This window comes from Ochotona curzoniae, unplaced genomic scaffold (assembly GCF_017591425.1).
Source record: "Ochotona curzoniae isolate NIBS_2020 unplaced genomic scaffold, NIBS_Ocur_1.0 patch423, whole genome shotgun sequence".
Taxonomy (NCBI): domain Eukaryota; kingdom Metazoa; phylum Chordata; class Mammalia; order Lagomorpha; family Ochotonidae; genus Ochotona; species Ochotona curzoniae.
The window spans coordinates 51,050-76,705 of NW_024466999.1; the positions used below are offsets into that span (position 1 = coordinate 51,050).

The 25,656-nt window shown below is 50.6% G+C and overlaps 2 protein-coding genes across 3 annotated transcripts in view; one reads left to right on the forward strand and one right to left on the reverse strand.

The window, feature by feature from the left end:
- Positions 1 to 56: 56 nt before the first annotated feature.
- LOC121167741 (translin-associated factor X-interacting protein 1-like) lies at positions 57 to 10,762 on the reverse strand. 2 transcript variants are annotated; one of them, XM_040997319.1, is made up of 16 exons: positions 10,508 to 10,762; positions 7,377 to 7,476; positions 5,637 to 5,752; positions 5,386 to 5,509; positions 4,679 to 4,772; positions 3,363 to 3,559; positions 2,841 to 2,976; positions 2,310 to 2,479; positions 2,068 to 2,227; positions 1,861 to 1,991; positions 1,566 to 1,691; positions 1,301 to 1,453; positions 1,103 to 1,212; positions 781 to 907; positions 579 to 685; positions 57 to 403 (listed from the first exon to the last, which is right to left on the reverse strand). In XM_040997319.1, exons 1-16 carry the CDS (start codon positions 10,549 to 10,551, stop codon positions 163 to 165), a joined length of 2,136 nt encoding a protein of 711 aa, XP_040853253.1. In that variant the 5' UTR covers positions 10,552 to 10,762; the 3' UTR covers positions 57 to 162. The 2 variants fall into 2 exon arrangements, with proteins under 2 accessions (XP_040853253.1, XP_040853252.1); XM_040997318.1 differs by having other exon boundaries at positions 7,347 to 7,476.
- A 156-nt stretch (positions 10,763 to 10,918) lies between these two features.
- Positions 10,919 to 25,656, forward strand: part of LOC121167742 (ran-binding protein 10) — a 59,348-nt gene continuing 44,610 nt past the window's right edge. The window contains exons 1-2 of the mRNA XM_040997320.1: positions 10,919 to 11,411; positions 12,153 to 12,264. Of these exons, the coding sequence (XP_040853254.1) occupies positions 11,177 to 11,411; positions 12,153 to 12,264 (347 nt within the window). The 5' untranslated portion in view covers positions 10,919 to 11,176. The remainder of the gene's footprint in view (positions 11,412 to 12,152; positions 12,265 to 25,656) is intronic.

Genomic DNA, 25,656 nt, shown 5'->3' on the forward strand with positions numbered 1-25,656 from the left:
CAGGGACTGCCCCCAATCCGGATCCCTAACTTCTCCCCCGTCCCCATGCCCCACCCCTGATCCCTCGGGCACAGCCTGCAGAAAGGCTTGGGTCAGACAAACAGCATAATACTAAAACCTGGTTTTCTTCAGCCCTGGGGCACTCAGCCACCCATGCGGGCCCTAGCTGGCAGTCTCTTGCTCTCGAGGTCCCATGCGCTTGATGTCAGCTGCTTGCAGTTGTTCCAGGGCCTCTTTGAGCCCTGTCACGATGCTGTGCTCCTTCTCATTGCCCTCCTCTGGTAGCTCTGCCAGCGGCCGCTGGAAGGCCTGGCTTAGGTATGCTCTCAAGGTCTGCTTGTCCAGGCTGGGGTCGATGTTCATAAGGGCTACACGCAGCTTGTATAGGGTCACTTCATCACGGCTGGTCCCCAGGAAGAGAGGCAGGCCTTAACCCCAGATGCCAAGGTGCCTCCCTTTCTGCTGGGCTGCAGCCGTGTAGGGCATAGGGAGGTTCTAGGGCTTCCCATGCCGCCCTAAGGGACCAGCCCAGCCCATGGGACTTGCTGAGTGGGCCTGACAGCCCTACAGTCACTCACAGTTCCATGCCCAGCTCCTGCTTTAGTTCTTGCAGGTATGCATCCTTCTCATCCATGTACTGTTCCCACAGCTTTTGTACAAAGGGCTCACTGTGGCCCTCCTCATCCTGCAAGGGGTCACAAGGCAAGGGGAAGGGCACGCTGGCCAGGGTGCAGCCAAGGTAGGGGGTGGCAGGGCGGGTTTCTGGTCCCAGCCACCGACCTCTATAAATAAAGAGCGGTAGTTGAGCAAGTCTGCATTGCTGCTGTTGGGATGCCAGCCGCCTGTCTCCATCAGCTCCAGAATATGCTCTCCCGTCTTGAAGGGAAAGGTGCTCTTGAGGATGGAGCTGTGGGGAGACATGAAGGCCAACAGGGCCATGGCTGAGGCCTGCCCACCTGTTGCCCTGCACCCTCCTCTGCCAGCCACACAAGGGTTCAGAAGGCAGCAAACACACCAAGTGGCCCTTCCGCCGGCTCCCCTCATCCCTGAATATGCCAGAGCCTGGCCTGGGAGTCTGAACTGGTCTGGTCTGGCTTCTCACCTAAACTGCTCCATGGTTATGAGTCCTTCATTCTGACTGTCAGCATTTGTCATCTCCTTCAGCAAGTAGGCAAGGAGCTCCTTCTGATTGATGTACACACTCTCTTTCCTCTACGGGGAGGGAGGTGTTCACAAGCACAGAGCTGGGCTGTGCTGGTGGATCCCCAGCAGTGCAGGCTGGGATGAAGCTGAAGCTTACCTTTCCCATCAGAACTGCGTAGAACTGACTCATGACCTCATTGGAGCGGAAGAGCTTGATGTTTTCAAAAAGGGTGTAAGCCCAGGCTACAGCATCCTGGGGTCCAAACCGACGCTCCAGGAAACTGAAGAAGAAGTCTGGGAATTTCTCTTTCTGTAGCACGAAGGAAATTCCTGGTCAGGCTGTTCCAGGGTTGGTCGGCCCTTAAGGGGAGCTCCTGGATGACTCTGAAAGCCCACATGCCAGCAGGCTGGTGAACTCTGACCTTATCCCCCGCCATACGCTCCTTCCAGACATCCTTAAGAAGGCTAACCACGTCCTTCTTGGCTGGCTTCTTGTTTGGCACGGGGCCATCACATCGCAGGAAGGCGGGGATGGATTCTCCAAAGCCCTGAAAGGAGATAGATGGAGGGGTCAGCTTGTCTCCAGGGCCATCTGTGGCCTACTCCCAGGCTGGGAAGAGACCCGGATGACTCCTTTATGGAAGCTCAGCTCTCCTTAGCAACAAGGCCTGGCTGCTGCAATTTCACTCCAAGCTGTCTGCCCAGGGACTCTCCTACCAGCCCAGGAAAGAAGTCCTTCTCCCGGAGTAGGCCCTCGCCGATCTCCTCCAGGAGTATGTCCACCAGCTGGTCGCTGTTCTTGCCCTCGGCCAGCATCTGCCAGCGCTCTGGGCCCCCAGCCACCACATCTGCAGGTGAGGAAAAGAAGCTGAAACCTGGCCCATCCCCTTCAGTGGTCCCCAGGTTCCCTGAGGCCGACAGCACCTTCACACTTGGTCCAGTCAGGCCGGGGCGTGGAGGTGCGCTGGATCTCCTGCAGCTCCAAGGAGAACTGGTCACGTTCCCTGAGCGTGCTCATGTGCAGCTGCAACAGCATCTCATGCTCCTTGCGCACCTCCTCATAGTCAGCTTTCAGGCCATCCAGCTGCAGACAAGGTCTATGGTTCTGTCTCCCCGACCCGTTCAGCCCAGCCCGGCCCTGCCTGTCCCAGCCCGTGTTCCAGCACCTGCTCCTGAATATCCTTGTTGTTCTTTTCCTGCATCTCAAAGTCCCTCCTGGGTACCACATCACCAAAGTTGGCCTTCATGGTGTTGAGCTCCATCTGGGCCCGGGTCAGGTCTTGCCGTGCCATCTTCAGAGCCAATGAGAGCATCATGGGGTCCTCCCCCCAGACATCTGCAGGAAGCCCCACAGCCCATGTCACCCTGGTTCTGGGGCTCAGAGCCCAGGGCAAGGGGGGAACACCCTTGGGCCCTTCTGTCTTCCCTAGGACTCATTATCAGCTGGGACAACATTATCAGCTGAAAGGGGTTCAGGATACAGTGTATCTCCTAGACAGACTGTCCTTGGCAGTCTAGGTGGCCTAAGCCATTGGCAGTGTTCCTGCCTAACTTGGTCGCCAGGTGGTGGCAGAGGAAGTTCCCAAACAATTGTGGCCTGAACAGACTAGGAATGCTGTATGTAGATGGACAGTGGAAAGCTGCCTTCCCCATTCCCCAGTCCCTCAGGGCCAGAGAGCCACCTGGCTCCAGCTCACCTGGGGACTGGGCCAGGGACATGTCTTCCCGCTGGTAGCGCAGCTCGTTCATATCTGCGATCAGAATTTTGCGGGCATCTCGCTCAGTGAGGTAACGCAGGTACTCTTCAGCCAAGTTCTTCCTCAGTTTGGTCACCTGGAGGGAAGATGGCTGTGTGCAGGGGACTCCTGCATATGATTAGTCATCATAGGGGATGGGAGGGGTGTGGGGTGGTCCCCTCAGAGCCTGGCAACAGGAAGGCTTGGAGGAATCTTGCTTTTCCTGAGATCCCAGCAAGGTGCCAATGCCTCCTCCCATGGAGTCTGTGGCACTCGCCTCCCCCGCCCCTGGCTGGTGCTGAGTGAAGCTCTGGGGGTGGGGTGGAGGTGGCGGTTCTGTGTGTCATTCCAGATGCAAGGGGAGGGCAGGTTTGCAGGTTATGTGTCACCTCCGTGCCCATGGCCTCAGGGTTCCCTCCAACTACTCTGGGCATCTGTGGGGCAGGAGAACAGGGACAGGGTTGCCACACTGCTTGCGCTGACCTCACTCTGTAAGGAGATCTTTTCTTCATTCTTTTTGTCGATGAGTTTTAGCAGGTGCATCTTTTCTGTCTTGAGTGTGGAGAGTTCGTTCCGCTCTTCAGCCCTCATGGCCAGAATCTTCTCATCGCAACCCTCATTCACTGTGACGAGTTTGGCCTTCAGTGGCTCCAGAGCCCGGATCTTCTCCCTTTGGTGGGCTAAGCAGGGGCAGGTGGGAGAACTCTTTGGGGGCAGTAGAGAACAGCCAGGTGATAGGGCCCAAGGTCACACTCAGGTGAGTGGTTGTTTTGGTCTGTGTACTCAAGGGGCCTACATTGCCCTGAACTTGCTTCTAAGCCAGGGCCAGAGCCTGGCTGGAGACCAGGGTCTCTCCTATGCTCTTTCCTCTGTAACTGCTGGTGTTGCAGCTTGCCTGCAACTGGGCACCTCCTCACTTCCCAGAGGTACTCACTGTCTTCTGGGTTCACTGTGTTTCATGTGGAAACTGTCCCACCATGCTTCTCTCTATTTGGAAGAGTTACAGAGAGATCTCCCTCCACTGATTCACTCCTCAAATGCTTATAATGGCTCAGGTTGGGTCAGGCTGAAGGCATGAACTTGGAATTGTATTCAGAGCTCCCATGGAGATGGCAGAGGCCCAAATATTTGCTGCTTTTTCAGGTGCATTAGCAGGGAATGGGAGCAGAAGTGAAGCAGCCAGGACTTGAATGGGGGTGCTGAAGTCACAGGTGGCGGCTCAATCCTGTTCCAGCACACTGGCCCTCCTACTGTGCCTCTCAAGAACAGGAGGTGATTAAGTGTCTCGGATTCTTTATCACAGCACAGTGATGCAGAAAGACTCGGGGTGGGGGTTTGGTGGCCTCAAAGCCCAGTTAATAGCTGCTCTGGTCTTGCCCTGGAGCCTTGGATCAAGAGAGCAGGACCCTTGCAGGTTTTTTTTAAACATTTATTTATTTTTATTACAAAGTCAGATATACACAAAGGAGGAGAGACAGAGAGGAAGATCCTCTGCCCAATGATTCACTCCCCAAGTGACCGCAACAGCCAGAGCTGAACTGATTTGAAGCCAGGAGCCAGGAGCCACCTCCTCAGGTCTCCCATGCGGGCGCAGGGCCCCAAGGCCCTGGGCCATCCCCACCTGCTTTTCCAGGCCACAAACAGGAAGCTGGACGAGAAGCAGGGCTGCCGGGACCAGAATCGGCACCCATATGGGATCCCGGCACTTTTAAGGTGAGGACCCCAGTTGCTAGGACACCGCGCCATGTCTGACTCTTGCATTTTCTTAGCCCAGCCCAGAGAAGTAGATGCATTCTTACCCAGCATCTCCTCATAGGCATTCTTGATGGAAGACAGCAATGGCTTGTATGTTTTGAAGTCCTCTATGAAGAACTCAAAGATTTCTCTGTAAGGCTAGGAAGAAAAGGAATTTTTCTTGTTACCTTGCTGGGGACCTGTGTTTTTCCCTGCTGAGCTCACAAGTGTTCCAGCTTGCAGCTGCTAGGGAACCCTTACTATTGGACCCGGTCACTGCCAAGGTCTCTGTGCCACGGTGTTGGGCATAGCTGTCTAGAAGCCTCTGCTGGTGTCTGCCCAGAGGCTTTCTAGGCCAGTGAGAGCCAGACTTTGCACTCTGTGCCTGGGTCACCCTCTGGCTCTCAGGTCTGCGTCTTTGGCTTCCTGCCTTTCATACCCTGCGTCTCACAGCCCTGGGCAAGCAGGAGGCCACAAAAGGTTCTTGCAGCACATTGTGATCCATAGACACACCTGAGCCACCCGGGCCACACGTTCTGCGTTCTGTTTCTGGAGGCAACATAGCTCTCTGCAGTGACCTGGAGCTCTGGAGTCAGCCGTTTATGCAAATTCTAGCCTCCTTCCTGCTAAGGGGTGCCCTGCTAACTGGTCTTGTCACAAGATTTCCTTCAGAAAAGGGGACCCAGAGGAAAAAGGAGAAGTCTGGCTGCATGCCAGGTCCTGGTGGGTGGGGTTTCTCCCTGCCCCCCTTTCACTCTGTGGCTCGTCCGACCTGCAGCCTCAGCTCCTGGGAGTTGTCGGTGCCTAGGTCCAGCAGGAGGAGTTCCTTGCGGAGGTAGTTCTCTAGCTGCTCCAGGTACCTGGGCTTGACTGTGCTCAGCGGCTGCTGCTGGCTCCTACAGGGAACGCCAGGCTGAGCGGCATGTCCCCAGCCTAGCGCAGCAATCACCCCATTGCCCTGTCTCCTGCTCCAGCACCCCTCCATGCCTGCCCCACATGCACTGTTGGGCAGACCTGGCTTACCCTGATCGCCTCTGGTGGTCATCGGAAGAACAGGGCTTTCTATTCTGCAGAATTGTCTGCCCAGTGGCATGTGTGGGCCATGGGGACAGGTAGCTGCCCATGGAGAAGTGAAGGGGCTGCAGAGAAGGACAGGTGGGGTAACCATGACAACAGTGCTTTCCCTCTTAATGTCTGTCTCCATCCTTTCTCTATCCATCCAGATGCTTTTTTTTTTTTGTACCAGTGTGGCAGACTAGGAGGAGGTTCCAGGCTCCAGGCTTCGGATTGGCGTAGTTCCAGCCATTGCGGCCACTTGGGGAGTGAATCAATGCACGGAAGATCATTCTCTGCATCCTCTCTGTCTCTCTTCCTTTCTGTATATCTGATTTTCTAATAAAAATAAGATGAATCTTTAAAAAAAGAAATACACAAACAGGAAAATGGAGAAATCAAACAGAATCATCATGGGGGCAAATATATTTAGGCAGAAAAATTATCTTCTTGAATATTATCAAACTGTGATTTTTTTTGTAACCATGCAAAATAACCCTAACCCTAGTGAGTGAGTTATGTAGGTCACACTTGGGGAAGGCCAGTCCTTGTGTCCTGCCAGCTGTGTCTGCTGCAAGGAAACATGTCAGCCCTACTTTGATAGCATGGGGAGTGGAAACTTGGCAGGGCAGGGGCGCAGCTGGGAGGGCCTCTGGCCTCTCGCGCCTGAAGCTCTTTGCTCTCTGCTGCCCCCTGCAGGTGAAAACAGAGAGGCGGCCCCAAGAGGGAACAACAGGAGAGTACACCGCCTCCTGCTGGTTGCAGGTTGAGTTGTCACCACTGAACTTGAAAAATGATGGTCTAGAGGTCCACGTGATATAGCTCAATTGCTTAAATCCTCCCCTTGTAAGCACCTGGATCCCACATGGTCACCGATTTGTGTCCCATCTACTCCACTTCCCATTAAGCTCCCTGTTTGTGACCAGGGAAAGCAGTTGAGGACAGCCTAAAGCCTTGGGACCTTGCATCCATGTGGGAAAACTAGAAGAGGCTCCTGGCTTTCGATCAGCTCAGTTCTAGCCATTGTCGTCAATGGGGAGTGAATCATAAGATGGAAGTTCTTTCTGTTTCTCATTCTCTCTGTAAATATGCCTTTCCAATGAAAATAAATAAATTAGGAAAATCTGAACAATGACTGTCTTCTGATAAAATCATAACAATCCTTTGATCCTGTCAGGAAAAGCCTGGAAGCCCTTACTAAGACAAAGTGCCTTTTTGTGTAAAACATTACAGAAATAGAGGGCATCATGAGAGTCAACATTGCTGTTCTGTTCTCACACACCAAGTCCTAAGTAGTTATGGCATCCTCTGTGAGGCCTGGCCATTCGAGCCTTCTAGCAATCCACAGAGTGGTGGGAAGGACCGGGGCAGATTTGCCGTGGTCATCCCAGCTCCTAGCACAGCGTTTGGTACACAGCCGGCTAGATGAAGAGATGAGGTCCTTTCCAGAATGCCAACTGCAGCACAGGGCACGGTGGGCAGAGGCTCAGGCTGCCAAGAGACAGCTGGGAAGGTTTCTAGATGCAGAACAGCCCATGGCACCCCCCTCCCCAAGCCAGGTGGACCTGGGCCCTGCCAGCCACCGGCCCCTAACTGGGAAGAAGCTACTCTTGGTGGAGGTGCTTCTGCTGAGTGGATGGTGTACTTCAGGATACAGAGATGGGGAACGGGGGTTCTTACTTGAGGTTGCGGAAAGACTGTGCCACTCACCAGTGTCTTCTGTTTCTGAGAAAGTCTGTGCTTCTGGGTGCTCTTGGAGTCAGAGACAGAAGAGTCTTTCATGGCTGCCCCCGAAGGCTGTGGGCGTGTTCTGCGCACAGAAGGGCAAGCTGTGGGGGTGGGGAACAGCACCGAGTGCGGAGAGCCCCCTCCTTTCGATCCACAAGGCACAGTTTCCTCCAGCAGGGCTCTGGGTCCCTCTGGTGCCTGATGACACCCAGCAGGTCTGGGCCCAGACCCTTTCCTTACATTCCCAGAGCCTTTACACTCCTAGAGTCAAACAAATAAAACTTTCAAAACAGAAATGGAGACAATCTGAGTTTTGCTTTGCCTTTCTGACTAAAGTTGTTATGAAGCTTAAGAATAAAAAGCATTGGGGCCCGGTGTGACAGCCTAGTAGCTTAAGTCCTTGCTTTGCATGCACTGGGATGCAAAAAAGGAGCTGGATGTGAAGATGCTGGAACTGACAAGTGACCGATGGGGGATGTCGGCGTCACAGCTGGCCGGTAGCTTTATACACTTGTTCTGAAAGCTTGGGGTGTCACTTTGGTATTACAACAGATGTTTGACACCAGTCTTCTCATGGGAATGAGAAACACTTCTATTTATGCCTTTTACTGCTGGCAGGCACTGGATGTAGAAGCATAACAGGTGGTGGATTTAACACAATGTGCCCCAACAATGGCTCTGTTTTCAGTTTTGATGTCATAGAGAAAATAGTAAAAACAAAACAAAAGGGCCCGGCGCGGTGGCGCAAGTGGTTAAGGTCCTTGCCTTGCACGCCCGGGATCCCATATGGGCGCCGGTTCTATCCCGGAAGCTCCGCTTCCCTTCCAGCTCCCTGCCTGTGGCCCGGGAAAGCAGTTGAGGACAACCCAAAACTTTGGGACACTGCACCCGCGTGGGAGACCCGGAAGAGGCTCCTGGCTTCGGATCGGCATAGCATCGGCCGCTCACTTGGGGAGTGAATCATCGGACGGAAGATCTTCCTCTCTGTCTCTCCTCTCTGTACATCTGCCTTTCCAATAAAAATAAAACAAATCTTAAAAAAAAGAACAGGATACCTAGTGGAGCCCACACACTTGTTCAGAAAGCTTAGGGTGTCAGCCTCAGCTGTTACATTGTGCTTTCCTTCTTTTTTTCTTTTAAAGATTTATTTCTTTTTATTGGAAAGGCAGATATACAGAGAGGAGGAGAGACAGAAAGGAAGATCTTCAGTGATCTTCAGTGATCCTAAGTGACCACAATGGTTGGCACTGCACTGATCTGAAGTCAGGAGTTAGGAGCTTCTTCCAGGTCTCCCATGTAAGTGCAGGGTCCCAAAGCTTTGGGCCATCCTTAACTGCTTTCCCAGGCCACCAGCAGGGGCCTCCGGGGTTAGAACCAATGCCCATATGGGATCCTGGCATGTGCAAAGTGAGAACTTTAGTTGCTAGACTACTGCGCTGGGCCCTGCACTTTCCTTGTTAAAATGGATTGGGATCCTCTTTATTTTTTTTTTTTTTTAAGACTTGTTTTAAATTGGAAAGTCAGATTTACAGAGAGAAGGAAACACAGAGTAAAAAATCCTCTGTCTGGGGTTCACTTCCCAAGTGGCCGTAACAGCCAGAGCTGAGCTGATCTGAAGCCAGGAGCCAGGAGCCTCTTCTGGGTCTCCAACACAAGGAAGTGGAACAGCCAGGATACGAGCTGGTACCCATATGGGATCCCAGCGGATGCAAAGTGAGGATTTAGTCACCAGGCTATTGCGCCAGGCCTAAGAATTTCTTTCTTTCTTAGTTTCGTGGAGAATTGCAATTTCTTCAATCATGGCTCTGCCACATAACTATTCTTTCTTCACTCTACTGCTTGGTTCTCATAGACTAATTTTAGCTCTGGCCAAGATCATTAAATTGGCATTTCCTTCTCTAGGATAATTTTGCAGGCTTTATCTGTCACAGTAGCAGATCCTGGAAATTAGAATTTAGGGGTAGTCAGGTGTGTGTGTGTGTTGACTTACAAGAGGGAAAATGTATTCAGTTATAGCTTCCTGAATGCCTATGTGGTGAGAACTTACAGCCTCACTAAACGTGTGACACATAGGTATCCCGATGTTTGAGTTACAGGAATCTGTGCCTATAACTGTAAAGGCTTTTCTTGAGGCTACAACATGAAAAAGGTTGTAAAAGGTTTATCTAAAATTGTTGTCTAAACCCACACAGCTGACTTTCTTGATCAACGGGACTTAGGCAGTGCATTGTTCAGGCCCTGGAGGCTGCATCCTGCCCCTGCAGCTACCCTGAGGCTGCTTAGTGTTGGCCCAGAACTTCATCAAAACATGCTTATCTGGTGGTGGCGGTGGTGGCCTAGCAGCTAAAGTCCTCACTTTGAACCCCGGTTCTAGTCCCGGCTCCTCCACTTCCCATTCAGCTCCCTGCTTGTGGCCTGGGAAAGTAGTGGAGGACAGCCCAAAGCCTTGGGACCCTGCACTCGAGTGGGAGACCTGGAGGAGGTTCCTGGTTCCTGGCTTCTCGCTTCGGATCGGCACAGTTCCAGCCATTTCGCTCACTTGGGGAGTGAATAATCAGACTGAAGATCTTCCTCTGTCTTTCTTCCTCTCTATATATCTATATAATAAAAATAAATAAATCTTAAAAAAAAAAAGAAGCAACCAACAAACAAAAACATGCTTATCATTAACCTAGCTCGGGGGTGAAGGGTTCGAGTTCAGAAAGTTGACATCGCTGGGTTCAGATCTCAACTCCACTACTTACCAGCATATGCAGGTTAAAAACCCTTATCTTTCCAGACTCATAATCCCCTTCTCCCCGTGGTACAATGATGACGTTATTTATTCATTGAGTTGTGAGGGTTAACCGTGGCTTACAACACACTTGGTATGTAAGCATCCTCCGCACCAGCTGGAAGCAACTACTAACAGCAAAGTGCGTCTACCCTAGAGCTAGCAGGGCCAGGTCAGCCAGGCTCCAGGACACACAGTGTCAGCAGCGCTGATTCCGTCTGGGCCCGCGGCCTGACAGAGGTATCTCACTGGTAGGTAACAAGGGTCGGTCTCAGGTGCCATTTCCTTTCTGGACGTATTTTAAATCCTGTTATATATCCTCAGACCGACCAACGCCTACCTCGACACAGAGAAGCTGCAGCACCGCGCCTGCGAGGAGTCCATTCCTGCCTGACCCGGGCAGGCTGGCCACCAGCAACCCGCCGCCACGGTATCTCTAGTAGTGTACAGCCCGTTGTCGTGGCGACCAGGCCCCGGCGGCCCCTGCGGCGGGGGCGGGATCAGGGTCGCGTCACGCCTCCGAACTCAGCGCCCGCCTGTTGGGAGAGGGGCCAGGTAGCAGAGAGGCACTTTGACACGGGAACAGAGCGCTCCGAGACCCCTTCACTTACGGGGCCTTTGGGCCCCGGCCACCAGAACTGAAGCCGAACACGAATAGAAGCCTTGGAGGAGGGAGGGACGCTGAGGGGGCCGGATCCGCGTCGTTGACGGGAAGTGTAGTTTTTGGTGCCCCCAAAGTCTCAGCTGACCTAGTTCTCGACTGAGCAGGCTGTACCACATCTCCCGTCGTCCTCTACCATCCCCGCCTGGGCCGGCCTCCGCAGAGCTCTGCGTTGTGGGATATGAAGTCCCAAACGTGGCTCAAGAAGGGGCAGTGTCCAAAAAGAGGTGCCGGACTCGGACTCGGTTTCCCTGCGGCCCCGGGAGGCTCGCGAACCATTGGCTGAGCGGGGCGGATCTGGTCCTGTTCTTCCCCGCCCCCAGTGACACAATAGCAGCTCCCTCCAAGATGGCGGCGGCGACGGCGGACCCGGGAGCTGGGAATCCGCAGCCTGGAGATTCCTCGGGTGGGGGCACTGGGGGCGGGCTGCCGTCCCCCGGGGAGCAGGAGCTGAGCCGGCGCCTGCAGCGTCTGTACCCCGCGGTCAACCAGCACGAGACGCCCCTGCCGCGTTCCTGGAGCCCCAAGGACAAGTACAACTACATCGGCCTTTCCCAAGGCAATCTCCGTGTCCACTACAAAGGTATGGTCTTTGTGGCCACGGAGTGGGGATCCGGCCAGAGCATCTGCAGGACGGCTGTGACGATGCCGCCTGCCCCTGCCCCGTCGCGACCCTTTTGTTGCGGGGGTGCTCTGGGATAGGCCTTAGGCTCTGTGGGATGTCCGGTGCGGTGGGGCTGATCAGGTGGGCGAGTGAGGGGGCAGTCTGATTGTCTGCTCTGCCCTGAGACTCCCCCTTCCTTCTCCATGCCAAGAGAACTGCAACAGGTGCCCAGGCGCAGTGCTGGGCTGGACTTTCCACTTCAGGGCCTCCTGGCTAGTTTTGGGCTGCCTCCAACTTCAGCCCTGCCCTTTATCACTGTTGAGTTGTGGGAGTCTGACGAAAGGGCTGGTCACATCTTCACCGTTAGCTAGAAGTTCTTGGGCTTGCCCACTTGCCATTTCGTCCAGACTAGGTCAGGTCGAAGTTGAGTGGAGGGTCAGGGGGCATGTCTTCCAGACCTGCCCTCGACTTTCCATGGTTCTCCACGCGGACTGCCTGAATTCTAGAGAGATAGGCAGCAGCGCTGGGATGTCCCTCATATGCTCCCATATGACCCCTCCTTGTAGGTATGGGGGAATGGTGTCTTAGGCAGGGCTGCTGTTGTTAGGAGGAGGGTATGCCCAAGGCAGGAGCTGTGTGTGTTGGAGACTCTATACATTTCCTAGGGCTGCCATTTGCACTTCTTCCCCTTGACAGTTCTTCCTTGCCCTTTCCTGTTAGGTCATGGCAAAAATCACAAAGATGCAGCCTCAGTACGTGCCACTCACCCCATCCCTGCAGCCTGTGGCATTTATTACTTTGAGGTGAAGATCGTCAGCAAAGGAAGAGATGGGTAAGCCGATCGGTATACCACTCCCCCTTTCCCAACACTGAGGTGTTCCTGGTGGTGGTCAGGGTTCGAGGTCTGATAGCTGACATTGTGAGGCGCCGAGTCATGTGTGTTTGGGCTGCTGTGGTTCCTTGATGACTGTGGCTGGTCTCAGCATTAGGGCTTGAGAGCAGGTGGGTGTATTGTTGGCAAGGCAAAGTGGGGGACTTGAAATAATGATGTCATTAAAAGCTCAGAGATCAAGAAAACCAGTAGCAAGTTTGGATGAGCTATGAAGCATCCAGAGTTGGGTTTTTCCCCCAGGAGGTAGGATGTGTGTGTGGTTTCCCTTCTTTTCCACTCCTTTTTTATGGCAATTAGTCATGGAGAGGCCCCAGTTGGCTTCAAAGGAGTAGTAGAGTCTTTGCAGCTTTCATCAGAGCAGAGCTGGCCACCAGCCTGTCATCTCAGGGTAAACAGCACACACATGGTCAGCAGCAGGTGACCTGGCTGCCCATAAACTTGTTTTTCAGTCCAGGAACTTGAACACCAGTTGGACCAGCTTTAGGAAGGTCCTCATTAAAGTCAGCATCAGGGAGACACCCTGTTGTGGGGTGATGTAAGCAGACACAGGAAATCAGAAGGGAGGTTCTTAATTTTCGTTCCTCTTTTTCCTTCTCCTAGTCTCCTCCTTTCTTTTTTCTTTCCGGTGATGATGACCCAGCAGGTGTGTAGCTGCTTTGGAAAACACTTGGTTCACCAGAGATCTTTGTCCCAATCCTGTTTTTGTGCTTCTGCACATTAAGAATGATGCTTCTTTCCTAGGGATTATCCCCCTTGTGGTGCGTGTAGAATGCTCGGCCAAGGGACCATGCCATAGGCAGGATGGCTGGAGTCACAGGGTTTCCTCCTTGGGAAGCTTCATCTTGGGTAAATCCTGGGACTTCAGTCTCCTCCATGTTACAGGGAACTTGGCTAGCACCTAAGCTGCCTTAAGCTTAAAATTCTCTGATCCTGAAATTCCTGTTGTGGGAAAGTACTGCATCTTTCACTTTTATTTTCATATACAGCATTCAAAGGTAGGAAATTTATATTTATTGGAGGGATTTTTTTTTTTTCCAAGAAAAAAAGGCAGAGTGACAGTGAGAGGGAGCTAGGAGAAGGAAAAGGTGAGAGAGCAGGTGGGCACACATGCATAAGAGTGTTGTTTTCTGCTGGTCACTGCCCAGATGCCCAGAACAGCCTTTGTTAGGCTAGGCTAAGTGAAGCCAGGAGCTCCATCTGGCTCTCTCATTGAGTGGCAGGAACCCAAGCACTTGGGCTGTCATCCACTGCTCCCAGGTGTGTGGGTAGGAAGCTGGGTAGGAAACTCAAGAGCAGCTAGGAGTCAACCCAACACTCTGAAATGGAATGTGGCTCAACCTACTATACCTTCACCACTCCTGAAGGGCTTTTAAAAGCCGTTTATACCTTTTCATTTTATTTGGAAGGCAGACAAAGAGCTGTCTTCTGCCTACTAGGTCATTCCTCCAATGCTTGCTACAGCCAGGGCTGGGCCAGGCCAAAGTCAGAAAAAAAAACAAAAACCAAAACTATTCAGTTCTCTCCAGTGGGTTGCTGGGACCCAGGTACTTGAGCCTTCTTTATTGCCTTCCAGGATGCCCATTACCAGGAAACTGAGGAACCTGAAGCAGAAGTAGAGGGGCTGAGAGATGAACCTGACCCTTTGTGCCAAACACCTGACCTTACCAGAGGGTTTTGCAGCCCTTGTTTGGCCCTCCCACCTGATAAATGCACTTGGTGTCGTATGTGGCTTAGTGACGATGACATGTTCTGAGAAGTGTGCCATTAGGCAATTTCATCATCGAGTAAACATTGGAGTGTAGTTATGTGGACCTGGTGGTACAGTGCACACACACGTGTACCCTCTCTTGAGGCTGTCATCACACTTGCATATGCAGTCCTTCATTGACTAAAATGAACCAGTGTGAATGACAAAAGCCTCTTAAACACGTCAAAAATATTGATAGTGGTGATAGTGGTGACTGAAAGATTGATCCCAGAGTTTATTCTTCCCGCTGACATGGCGGGGAAGACATTTGTTAAACTGTAGGGGAGAGAAGTGAATGGCTTTCTCTGCAGTTTTTTTTTTTTTTTTTAAGATTTATTTATTTGTATTGGAAAGTCAGATATACAGAGAGAAGGAGAGACAGAGAGGAAGATCTTCCATCCGATGATTCATTCCCCAAGTGACCACAATGGCCGGAGCTGAGCCAATCCAAAGCCAGGAGACAGGAGCTTCTTCTGGGTCTCCCATGTGGGTGCAGGGTCCCAAGGCTTTGGGCCGTCTTCAACTGCTTTTCCAGGGCACAAGCAGGGAGCTGGGTGAGAAGCTGGGCTGCCGGGATTAGAACTGGTGCCAATATGGGATCCTAGCGCATTCAAGGTGAGGACTTTAGCTGCTAAGTTAATTGTGCCCGGCCACTTCTCTGCCGGGAATAACATAACATGAGCTAGTGAGACAAGATGTCTTCTCAGAAGGGGAGTGTTTAGACCAAGAGGCCTGCCTGGTGTCCTTCAGCAAGCTTTTGGCATTCACATTCTAAGTGGCTCTTGCTGGAAAAGGTCCTGTACCAGGTGAGATTGCCTTATGACAGAGGCTGTGTCCACAAGTCTGAAGAAAGGCGGGCCGACTTTCCTGGCCTCCATGGCCAGCATTTTATTTATTGGAGATGCAGAGAGCCAGAGAAAGTGAGCTCCCATCCTCTGGTTCATTTCTCAAATGTCTTCAATGGCCAAGGCTGGTCTGGGCCAATGAGAGGAGCCGAAAATTCAACCAGGGTTGGCTGTAGGAGCCCAGTTATTTGAGTGGTCACTGGGTGCCTCCCACTGGTCACGTTGGTAGGAAGCTGGAGTCAACTGGAGCTGCAGATGGAACCAGGGCCTCTGATGTGAGAGGCACCTGGGCATCTTAACGAGCATCTTAATTGCCAGGTTGAGCTCCCACCTCCATTCCTAGAGATTCTACACAGCGTGGCTACTGAGCTGATTTGGAAATCTTCATGTGTGATAATCTGTTTTATTGATGATAGACTGAGTGGCTGTCTCCCTGTGAAGGACTTTTGAAAGCCTTCTCATGACTGGTGTGGAGCCAGGGGCTGCTGTGGTTCACCTGTGGTTTTGGGGCGGCCAAGGGCGGTTACAGGACAGGCAGTTTGGCTGGCTGTGTCCCTCCCTCCCAGACTGCTGGGGGTGTATTCCTGCCCTCGTTTGACATGCACTGTAGCATTAGGCAGTTGTGTAGCTTTGCTATGTGACTGAGTTAGAGGGGGCTTGAAGCAGATGACAGTGTTCTCATTTCATGGGGGAGCCCTGACTTGTTGGGTACCTTTTCCTGATCCCAGTCACAGTGTCTGTGCTGCTGCTGCCCTTTCTCACTGGGGTGCTGGGGCACTCCTTCCTGGAAAGAGTGAAGAAGTCCCTGGCGGTGTGAGGGGGACAGGGCTGCAAGGGGCTTAGTGCTCAGAGGGGCCAGAGAAGAGTAACATGGCCTAGCAGGGCTTGAGCCACTTCCAGTCTGTTGAATCCACAAACCCGTTTTACTATAGTTTGGAGTACACCTTAGTAAAAGATGTTCTGGTTTTTAGTGTCATTTTTCTCCACAAAGGTTTTTGTTAGGGTTGCTGTCTTTTTTTTATAATGATTTCTGTTATTTGAGGGGCTGGTGTTGAGGTGTAGTGCATTAAGCTACTGCCTAGATTACCAGCATCCTTTATAGATTCAAGTACTAACAGCTCTACTTCATTTTTTTAAAAGATTTATTTATTTTTTATTGGAAAAGCTGATATACAGAGAGGAGGACAGACAGAAAGGAAGATCTTCCGTCTGATGATTCACTCCCCAAGTGACCACAACGGCTGGTGCTGTGCCGATCTGAAGCCAGGAGCCAGGAAATTTTTCCAGGTCTCCCACATGGGTGCAGAGTTCCAAGGCTTTGGGCTGTCCTCGACTGCTTTCCCAGGCCACAAGCAGGGAGCTTGATGGGAAGTGAAGCTGCTGGGATTAGAACTGGTGCTCATATAGGAACTTGGTGCGTTCAAGGCAAGGACTTCAGCTGTTAGGCCACGGTGCTGGGCCTGACAGCTCTACTTCTAATCCAGCTCTCCTGGGAATGCAGTGGAGGAAGGCCGAAATGCTTGGGTTCCTGCATTCATGTGGTAGATCTGGATGTGGCTCCTGGTTCCTGGCATCAGCCTTGCCAAATCCTGGCTCTTGTGGATATTTAGGGAAGGAATCCATGCATGGAAGCTCTCTCCCCCTCCCCACCTGCCTCCCTCTCTGTGAAACTTTGTCTTGTAAATATTTTGGAGCCTACATTGTAGTATAGTGGGTTGAACCACTGCCAATGATGCCAGCATCCCCCATGGTCACTAGCTTGAGTCCTGTCTGCTCCACTTTTGCTTCAGTTTCCTGCTAATTGACCTGGGAAAAGCAATGGAGATGGCCCAAGTAGTTGGGTCTCTGCTCCTACACGGGAGACCTGCAAGAAGCTCCTGCTTTGGTCTGGCTTCAGTCTGGCTCAACCCTGGCCATTACTGTCTTTTATGGAGTGAGGCAACGAATGGAAGATCTGTTTCTCTGTCCGTTCTGTCTTTCAAATAAATAAAAATGAATCTTTTCAAATTTTATTTTTAACATTGTTTACATAGTTGTAGGGATACATCTCCATGTGGGCTTCTGATTATAGTAGGGAGGGTCAGATATGGAGGAAGGTGGGTGGGATGATTTTTTTTTTAAAGATTTTTTTTTTACAAAGTCAGATATACAGAGAGGAGGAGAGACAGAGAGGAAGATCTTCCGTCCGATGATTCACTCCCCAAGTGGCTGCATGGCTGATGCTAAGACAATCTGAAGCCAGGAGCCTCTTCTAGGTCTTCCATATGGGTGCAGGGTTCCAAAGTTTTGGGCTGTCCTCGACTGCTTTCCTAGGCCACAAGCAGGGAGCTGGATGGGAAGTGGAGCTGCCGGGATTAGAACCGGCACCCATATGGGATCCACGCGCATTCAAGGCGAGGACTTTAACCACTATGCTATGCGCTGGGCCCAAGGGATGATTTTTTTTTTTTAATTCTCCTGTGTCTGCTGGGGAGGAGGGAAATGCAAATAAATCATTTTTTTTTAACGATTTATTGATTTTTTTAAATTTTGAATTTTATGGTACAATTCCATAGGGTCTGGGATTTCCGCCACCTCCTCCCCCCCGATTTCTTGATTTTTATTGGAAAGTCAAATTTGCAGAGAGAAGAAGAGGCAGAAAGATCTCCCATCCACTGGTTCACTCCCCAAGTGGCCGCAATGGCCAGAGCTGAGCCAGTCCAAAGCCAAGAGCCAGGAAGTACTTCTAGGCCTCTCACATGGATGAAGGATCCCAAGGCCTTGGGCCGTCTTTGACTGCTTTCCCAGGCCACAGGCAGGGAGCTGGATAGGAGTGGGGCTGCTGGGATATGGACCAGCACCCATATGGGATCCCAGTGCATGCAAGGTGAGGACTTTAACCACTAGGCTGTGTGCCCGCCCCGCCCCCCAATCTTTTTTTATTTTGAAACATCTTTGTTTTGACAGAGTATCTTTTGTGGAACACAGACTACTGTAATCAAAAAGGTTCTGCTTCAAAAGGTTTATCGAGTATTTGTTCATGCCTACTATGTGCTAGGTCCTGTGCTAGGTCCAGGGAAGAGTGTTAAGTAATCATAGGCTAGACTTACCCTCAGGGAGATGTAGGAAGGGCATTGTAAGGTTCTTGGCAAGAGAAGGCGCGGCCATGCCTGAGTGTGGGTGTGGAGGAGTTTCCCAGTAAATGAGACCCTTGGGACTCCTGAGTATGATTGGGAAGTAGCCGGGTCTCAGCGTGCTGGGTCTCCTGACTGCTCCCTGTGTGGGTCCGCTGGGGAGCAGGAGGGGCCAAGCTGGGGCTCAGAGATGGGTGCAGACTGATGTGCTTTAGCCACATTTTGCTGAGTCACCGGAGCTGAACCCAGTCCCTGCCAGTGGCACCAGGAGATAAGGGGCATTTGAGTTGATCTTGTCAAGAAGCCAGAGAGGTCCTCAGACTGAGGGTCTCCATTGGGCAGCAGCTTTCTTTGGCAGAGCCCATGGACCTGTGTGGGCGTCTCCAGTTCTTAGGGCTGATACATGGAGGGTGTGGCTGGCCTGGCTGACAGATGCTCCAGTGTGACCCTCAAAATAGACTGTAACATCATCGCAAGCAGTGGCGGCCTCCTGCCATGTGACTGTGGCTCTGCCCATGAACAAGCCTGGGCCGGAGTGCTGGATGGTGTGCAGTTGTGCTGTGAAGGGTTCTGGCTCTCACTGCTCTGCTGAGAGTGGTTGGGGAAGAGGAGACGGCTGCTCTGTGGAGAGCCCCACCAGGATGGGCTCGGTGGCGTTAGGTCTTTGGTGCCAGACACTGGATTCTCCCAGCAGTTGTCTCTCCTCTCTCAAGCCTGGCCTTTGCCTGGATACTGAGTTTTGGGAGAGAGATGGTGAAGGCTGGTAGTCAGGGAAGCTAGGATAGGAAAGGGACTGTGCTTGGACTGCACTTCTCTGGTATCTCGATTTTACCAGCGTCCACCCGAGGCAACACTGCCCTTTGGGTTATACCCAGGTGGCCCCTCTTGTGAGTCGGTCACCTGCTGCCTTCCTGGTTTGGAGAGCTGCCTGAGAGTAGGTCCTTGCAGCCACGAGACAGCCTGTGTCTAAGCTCTCATGCTGGCCCCTCCTCCCCCATTCTGGTCTCTGTGTACTTCACCTGCTGTTTAATTGTTTGGGGCTCCTCTGTGTTCTTGGAGGAGGTCTTGTCCTGCTTGCCCTGAGAAATGGGTGCTGTCTTTGCCCAGTGCAGATATAAGTGTTTAGTTGTGCCTTGCATTTCTTGCTAGATGCCTCCCAGGCAGTGCTCTGGGCTGTGGCTCTCCCCACGTACCACATTATGCTGTTAGTGGACACAGCAACTGTTTGGGAGCATCCTACAGTATTGCATGGCTTTCCTGTGTGGGCGGTTTAAGCTCCGGTCTAGTTGGGCACCTTAGGGCACAGCTTTACACAAGAGTGAGAACTGGAGTGTGTATGGTATCCACTCGTAGGTACAACCTTCTTGGTCGCTGAAGGCTGTGAACTGTGTAGGGTGTGGCTGCCTGTTTATAGGCGGGGCCTGCCTTAGTTGGGTGCTGCCTCCAGAGAAATCCCTAAATTTATAGCTCTTTTGCTTACATTGGGATTTCATTCTCTGGAATGCTTAGTTTTCCACAAAGGAGTTGCCCGCTAAGGGAGCTTATCTATCAGAGGGAAATGGCAGCTCACTGGACTGGGACACAGTAGGATGAATTTAGCAGCCCCAGTGGCAGCTACCCTGGACTGTTCATTCTTAGGATGGAACCATTGGGAAGGAGGGAAGGACCAAGTGGGTCTGTGTGCCAGTGGTCAAGTTGGAAAGAAGGCGCTTATCTCTGAGAGAAGGATGGACAATTATGTCTAAGTGCAAGAGTGTTCTGCCCCTGCAGAAATTTCAGAATCCATTTAAAGCTTCTTTGTGACGTTTTCTTCCTTCTTTCCTTTTTTATGCTTTTTATTAAAGGTTTCTTAATTTGCTTGAAAGGCAGAGTTACAAAGTGAGAAGAGACCGAGAAGAGATCTTCCATCTGCTGGTTTACTCCCCAAATGACTGCAATGGGGAGGGTTAGGTTGATCTAAAACCAGGAGCCTGAAGTTTCTTCCAGCTCTCCCATGTAGGTGCGGAGGCCTAAGCACTTGGGTCATCCTTCACTGCTTTCCCAGGGGATTACTATGGAGCTGGATTGGCAGTGGAGCAGCTCTGACTTAAACTGGTGCCCACATAGGATGCTGGTGCTGCCGGCCCCTTTAGGCCACAGTGCCACCTTCAGCATTATTTTTTTGTGACTGAAATGTGAAATTGTGACTGTTGTCAGAAACGAATCTTAGAGGACCTAGACAAGATCTTGTGTCTTGAAGAGGCCAGAAGAAGGAGGCGGGCTGAGAAACCCTTTGCCCTCTTCTTATGCTTCTCTCTCTTAACCACTACCTTGGGCTTGGAGATGCTTGGGGTCACAGGGGAGGGGGTTAGTGATGGCAGGTGTCCAGGGGCCAGGGTCAGATCAATAGCAGTGTTTGTTCTTTTCCAACGGGAACCCAGAGGAGCCTTGTGAAGGCCCAGCAGCAGCCTGGGCAGCTATCAGTTTTTGGTTGGGCTTTCCTCCTGAGGTGAAGGCGAGCAGTCCTCAGGGTAGAGGTGGCTGGAAGATGAGATGAAACCGACAGAGGAGAAGGGAAGCATGCCCAGATGGCCCCAGGGCTCAGCTTGCATCCTTGTGTGGGACAGTGCCAGGACAGAGCTGAAGCTATAGCAAAGGAAAAGGGTTGCTTCCCTGAGTCAGGCTGGCTTCCTCAGCCAAGTCTGATATCTGCATGGGCTAGTTTTTGTTTATTTTGTTTTGTTAAATTGAATCCTGTTTTAATAATAACTTTTTTTTAAGCCTTATTTATTTTTATTGCAAAGTCAGATATACAGAGAGGAAGGTCTTCATCCACTGATTCACTCCCCAAGTAGCTGCAATGGCTTTAACTGAGCCAATCCAAAGCCAGGAGTCTGGAGCCTCTTCTAGGTCTCCCATGTGGGTGCAAGGTCCAAGGCTTTGGGCCATCCTTGACTGCTTACCCAGGCCACAAGCAGGGAGCAACATGGGAAGCGGGGCTGCCAGGGCTGGAACTTGGCGCCCATATGGGACTGCAGCATGTGCAAGGCGAAAACTTTAGCTGCTAGCCTACTGTGCCAGGCCCTTAATAATAAATGTTATGCCATAAGTTAATAGTGGTTTTATTTGCTTTTTAAATTATCAAAATGTATTTTTATTCTCTCTGTAGATAATATCTTCATCCCTCAAAGCATACATAGGTTTTTTCAGCACCTGACACATTGTACACTTTATGGATAGAAAATAAAGACACGCAGGCGCAGGTTTAAACAAATACAAGGCTATTGTACATATGTTTTACAAGTATTAGTAGAGGTAAATGAAGGAAACAGAAACCTTTACAGATACTTCAGGCAGAAAATGGCTAATACATTAATGTTAATACATTAATGATGGACTTAGATGCTTGCAAAATTGTTGGGACTTAGAGTGTCCATGTGATGGTAGGGTGGCCCAGGTAACATAAAATAATGAAAGAGACCAGATAAAACGTGACAGAATGGCAAATTTAAGATTAGTTTCTGGATGAGGACCTGTAGCACTAGGATTAAGGAGATTGAGTAAAGCCATTGAGTGTGGCCATATCCAGTTGTGCTTCAGTTCTGTAATTACACAAGGCCAGAGAGGTGAAGGGTAGGGCCCAGAGCCTGCCACTTGTGGGCTCTGGATGGCATGATGAGAAACCTTGCTCGGTGGTTAAGAGCAGTGGTTTTGGTTTTTGAATGTGGCTTCTCTGGAAAATCCAGGTTTAGTACTTGGGACTCTGTCAGCCTTTTAGAAAAGGAGCCCAGATTGCAGGGCGTGAGTAACCTACCTCAGACCACCTCCATGGCTCTTCTCTCTGCTTCAGGTTGGTGAACTCTGGCCGCTTTGTTGGTGCTGGTAGCACTGGGTACGTAAGGGTCTCTGGACCCATGCTCAGAAGGATCTCTTGACCCTGTTTTCACTTTAGCACGTCATGAAGGCTTTGCCATATTGCTAGTTTTTCTATGCATAGTGCTAGGACCATGTCAGTTTGTCTCTGAAAAGACCCTGCTTTCTGGGTCCGGCATGAGGGCCTAGTGGCTAGGGGCCTTGCCTTAAAAGTGCCGGGATCCCATATGGGTACCGGTTCTAATCCTGGTGGCTTCACTTCCCATCTAGCTCCCTGCTAGTGGCCTGGGAAAGCAGTCGAGGACGACCCAAAGCCTTGGGATCCTGCACCCGTGTGGGAGACCTGGAGGAGGTTCCTGGCTCCTGGCTTCAGATAGGCGCAGCACCGGCCGTTGTGGTCACTTGAAAAGTGAACCATCAGGTGGAAGATCTTCCTCTCTGTCTCTCCTCCTTTCTGTATATCTGACTTTGCAATAAAGATGCATAAATCTTAAAAAAAAAAAAAAGGCCCTGCTCCCTGAGGGGCCAGTACAAAAGTGGGCCGAGTATTTGACTACATGATTTCTGGCAGAAGGGTTAGGGCTAGGGGATATGGTAGACTGGTAGCCTTGAGTAGACTCATCAGACTGTGAAAACAGTCTCCAATTGAGGGGCCAGCATTGTTGTGTAGCAAGTTAAGCTTTCACCTGTTATGCCAGCATTTCATATTAGCACAAGTTCAAGTCCTGGCTGCTCTGCTCCCAATGCAGCTCCCTGCTGATGGGCTTGCTCAGGCAATGGTTGATGTTTATGGTAGTTGGGTCCCTGTTATCTGTATTGAAGACCTGGATGAGTTACAGTTACAGGCTCCTAACTTTGGCCTGATTAGCCCTAGCCCAAACCATTGTAGCTATTTATGGGGGTGAATGAGCAGGTGAAAGATTCTCTTTGTCTCTCCCTTACTCTTACTCTTTCAAATAGAATTTTAAGATTTATTTATTTTTTTACAAAGTCAGATATGCAGAGAGGAGAAGAGACAGAGAGGAAGATATTCCATTTGATGATTCACTCTTCAAGTGACCACAACGGCCGGTGCTGTGCTGATCTGGAGCCAGGATCCAGGAATTTCCTCCAGGTCTCCCACACAGGTGTAGGGTCCCAAGGCTTTGGGCTGTCTTCAACTGTTTTCTCAGGCCACAAGCAGGGAGCTAGATGGGAAGTGGAGCTGCCGGGATTAGAACCAGTGTCTATATGGGATCCTGGAGCGTTCAAGGTGAGGATTTTAGCTGCTAGGCCTCTGCGCCATGCCCATAATAAATAAATATTTTCAGAAATCCCAATGGGAATATTAGCTTTTGCTTCAGACTTAAATGTCAGTGATTTTTCTGTACTGTCTCTCAAGGACCATTTTGTATCCCCTGTCCCAAAGATGCCCTGTTTTATAGAGGCTGTTGATTTCTTTATATGGGGCAGGTTCTGATAGGAGGAAGGTTGCCAGCATCCTGAGCTGTGGCTAAGGTGTTAGATGTCAAGATCAAGCTTCAGGTGAGATTCTATGGGTTCTGTTGAGGTCTGGGGTAGCTGATGACTAGCCCTTTTGCAGATAGGGTGGGCCTGCAAGTGGGTGTTTTCATCCAATCCCAACAGCTGTCTCAGTCCTGATCCTGAGTGCCTGATTTCTTCTCTGTGTCACTTCCCACCAAAGTTCTGTGGGTCTGGACAAATCCTGTTGATGGAGCTTAAGTTGAAAGTATTCAGGGCCAGCATTATTGCAAAGTGGGTAAAGCCATCACCTGCAATACACGGCATCCCTTATGGGTGCTGGTTTGTGTATCAACTGCTCAACTTGCAATCTTGCTCCCTGCTAATGGCCTGGGGAAAGCAGTAGGAAATTGTGTAAATACTTGGGTTCCTGCCACCTGCACAGGAGACCTGGAGGAAACTCTTGGCTCTTGGCTTTGGACTGGCCCAGCTGCAGCCACTGTGACCATTTGGAATGTGAATCATCAGAGGAAAGATCTCTCTGTTTCTGTCTCTCATCTCTCTTTCTCTGTAATTCTGCCTTTTAAATTAATAATAAAATATTTTTAAAAACATTTGAGTCTCATAGTCATTAGTTCATGTATTTTTTTAAGACTTCTATTTTAATTGGAAAGGTGGAACTACAGAGAGAAAGAACAGAAAGATCTCCCATTTGCTGGCTTACTGCCCAAGTGGTCACAATGGCTGTGGCTGAGCCAATCCGAACCAGGGACAAGGAGCCTCTTCTGAATCTCCCATGCAGGTGCAGGGTCCCAAGGCTGTGGGCCGTCCTCAACTGCTTTCCCAGGCCATAAACAGGGAAGTGAATGGGAAGTGGAGCATCTGGGACACGACCCGGTGCCCATATGAGATCTCAGGTATGCAAGGTGAGGTTTTAACCACTAGACTATTGCACAGGGCCTGGGTCATGTATTTTTTAAGAAAAGATTAATTTCTCTGATTTATTTTTTCCCAGAAAGGAGGATAATAAGAGACTTACTGTGCAACCCACTGTGTCATTGGTTGGAGTGCCAGGGAGCAGGAAGTCATACTGTAAATAAAAAAAGAAAAGATTAATCTATCTATCTATCTATCTATCTATCTATCTATCTATCTATCTATCTATTTTTTTAGGAGAGATAGAGCAATCTGTCTTTAATCCTCTGGTTCATTACTCTATAGCACAATAACCAGGAACTCCATCCTGGTTTCCAGCAGAAATTGGCCCAAATACTTGGACCCCTACCATCTGATGTGAGACCAGAGCACACTCAGAGTGTGTTCCCACTGGGCTCCATGCCAGGGCCCTACCTGTTTTGTTGGGAGAAGTCAGATATGACTCAGGCTGCCATGCATGGCTGTCAGGGTTTTCTTGGTGACTTTGGATGTATGCCAAAATATTTACAACAAAAAATATACCTTTTTAATCCCCTTCCTTCCTTCTTTCCTTCCTTCCTTCCTTCCTTCCTTCCTTCTCTTCTTTCTTTCTTTCTTTCTTTCTTTCTTTCTTTCTTTCTTTCTTTCTTTCTTTCTTTCTTTCTTTCTTTCTTAAAGATTTGTTTATTTTGATTGGAAAGGCAGATATACAGAGAGGAGTAGAGACAGAGAGGAAGATTTTCTGTCCAATGGTTTACTCGCCAAGTGGCCGCAACGGCTGGAGCTGAGCCAGTCCAAAGCTAGGAGCCTCCTCCAGGTCTCCCACATGGGTACAGGTCCCAAGGCTTTGGGCTATCCTTGACTGCATTCCCAGGTTAGAGGCAGGGAGCTGGATGGGAGGCGGGCTGCTGGGATTAGAACCGGTGCCCATATGGGATCCTGGATGTGTTCAAGACTTTAGCCACTACTCTATCGTGTTGGGTACATCCATTTAAAAATGGAGTTTAGCAGTATTATTTTTTTAAAAATTTTAACGTTTTTAAAAGATTGATTTATTTTTATTGGAAACGCAAATACACAGAGAGGAAGATCTTCTGTCTGTTGATTCACTCCTCAAGTGGCTGTAACACTCAGTGCTGAGCTGATCTGAAACTGGAGCAGGAGCCTCTTTCTGGTCTCCCATGCGGGTTCAGGGTCCCAAGGCTTTGGTTCGTCCTTGACTGTTTTTCCAGGCCACAAGCAGGGAATTAGCTTGGAAGCAGGGCTACTGGGACACGAACTGGCACATGTGGGGTCCTGGTGCGTGCAAGGTGAGGATTTAGGTACTAGGCTACTGTGCTGGGTTCTTTCTGTTTTGTTGTGTAGTTTTGAGTTTACCAATCTTTTACTTACTTGATTA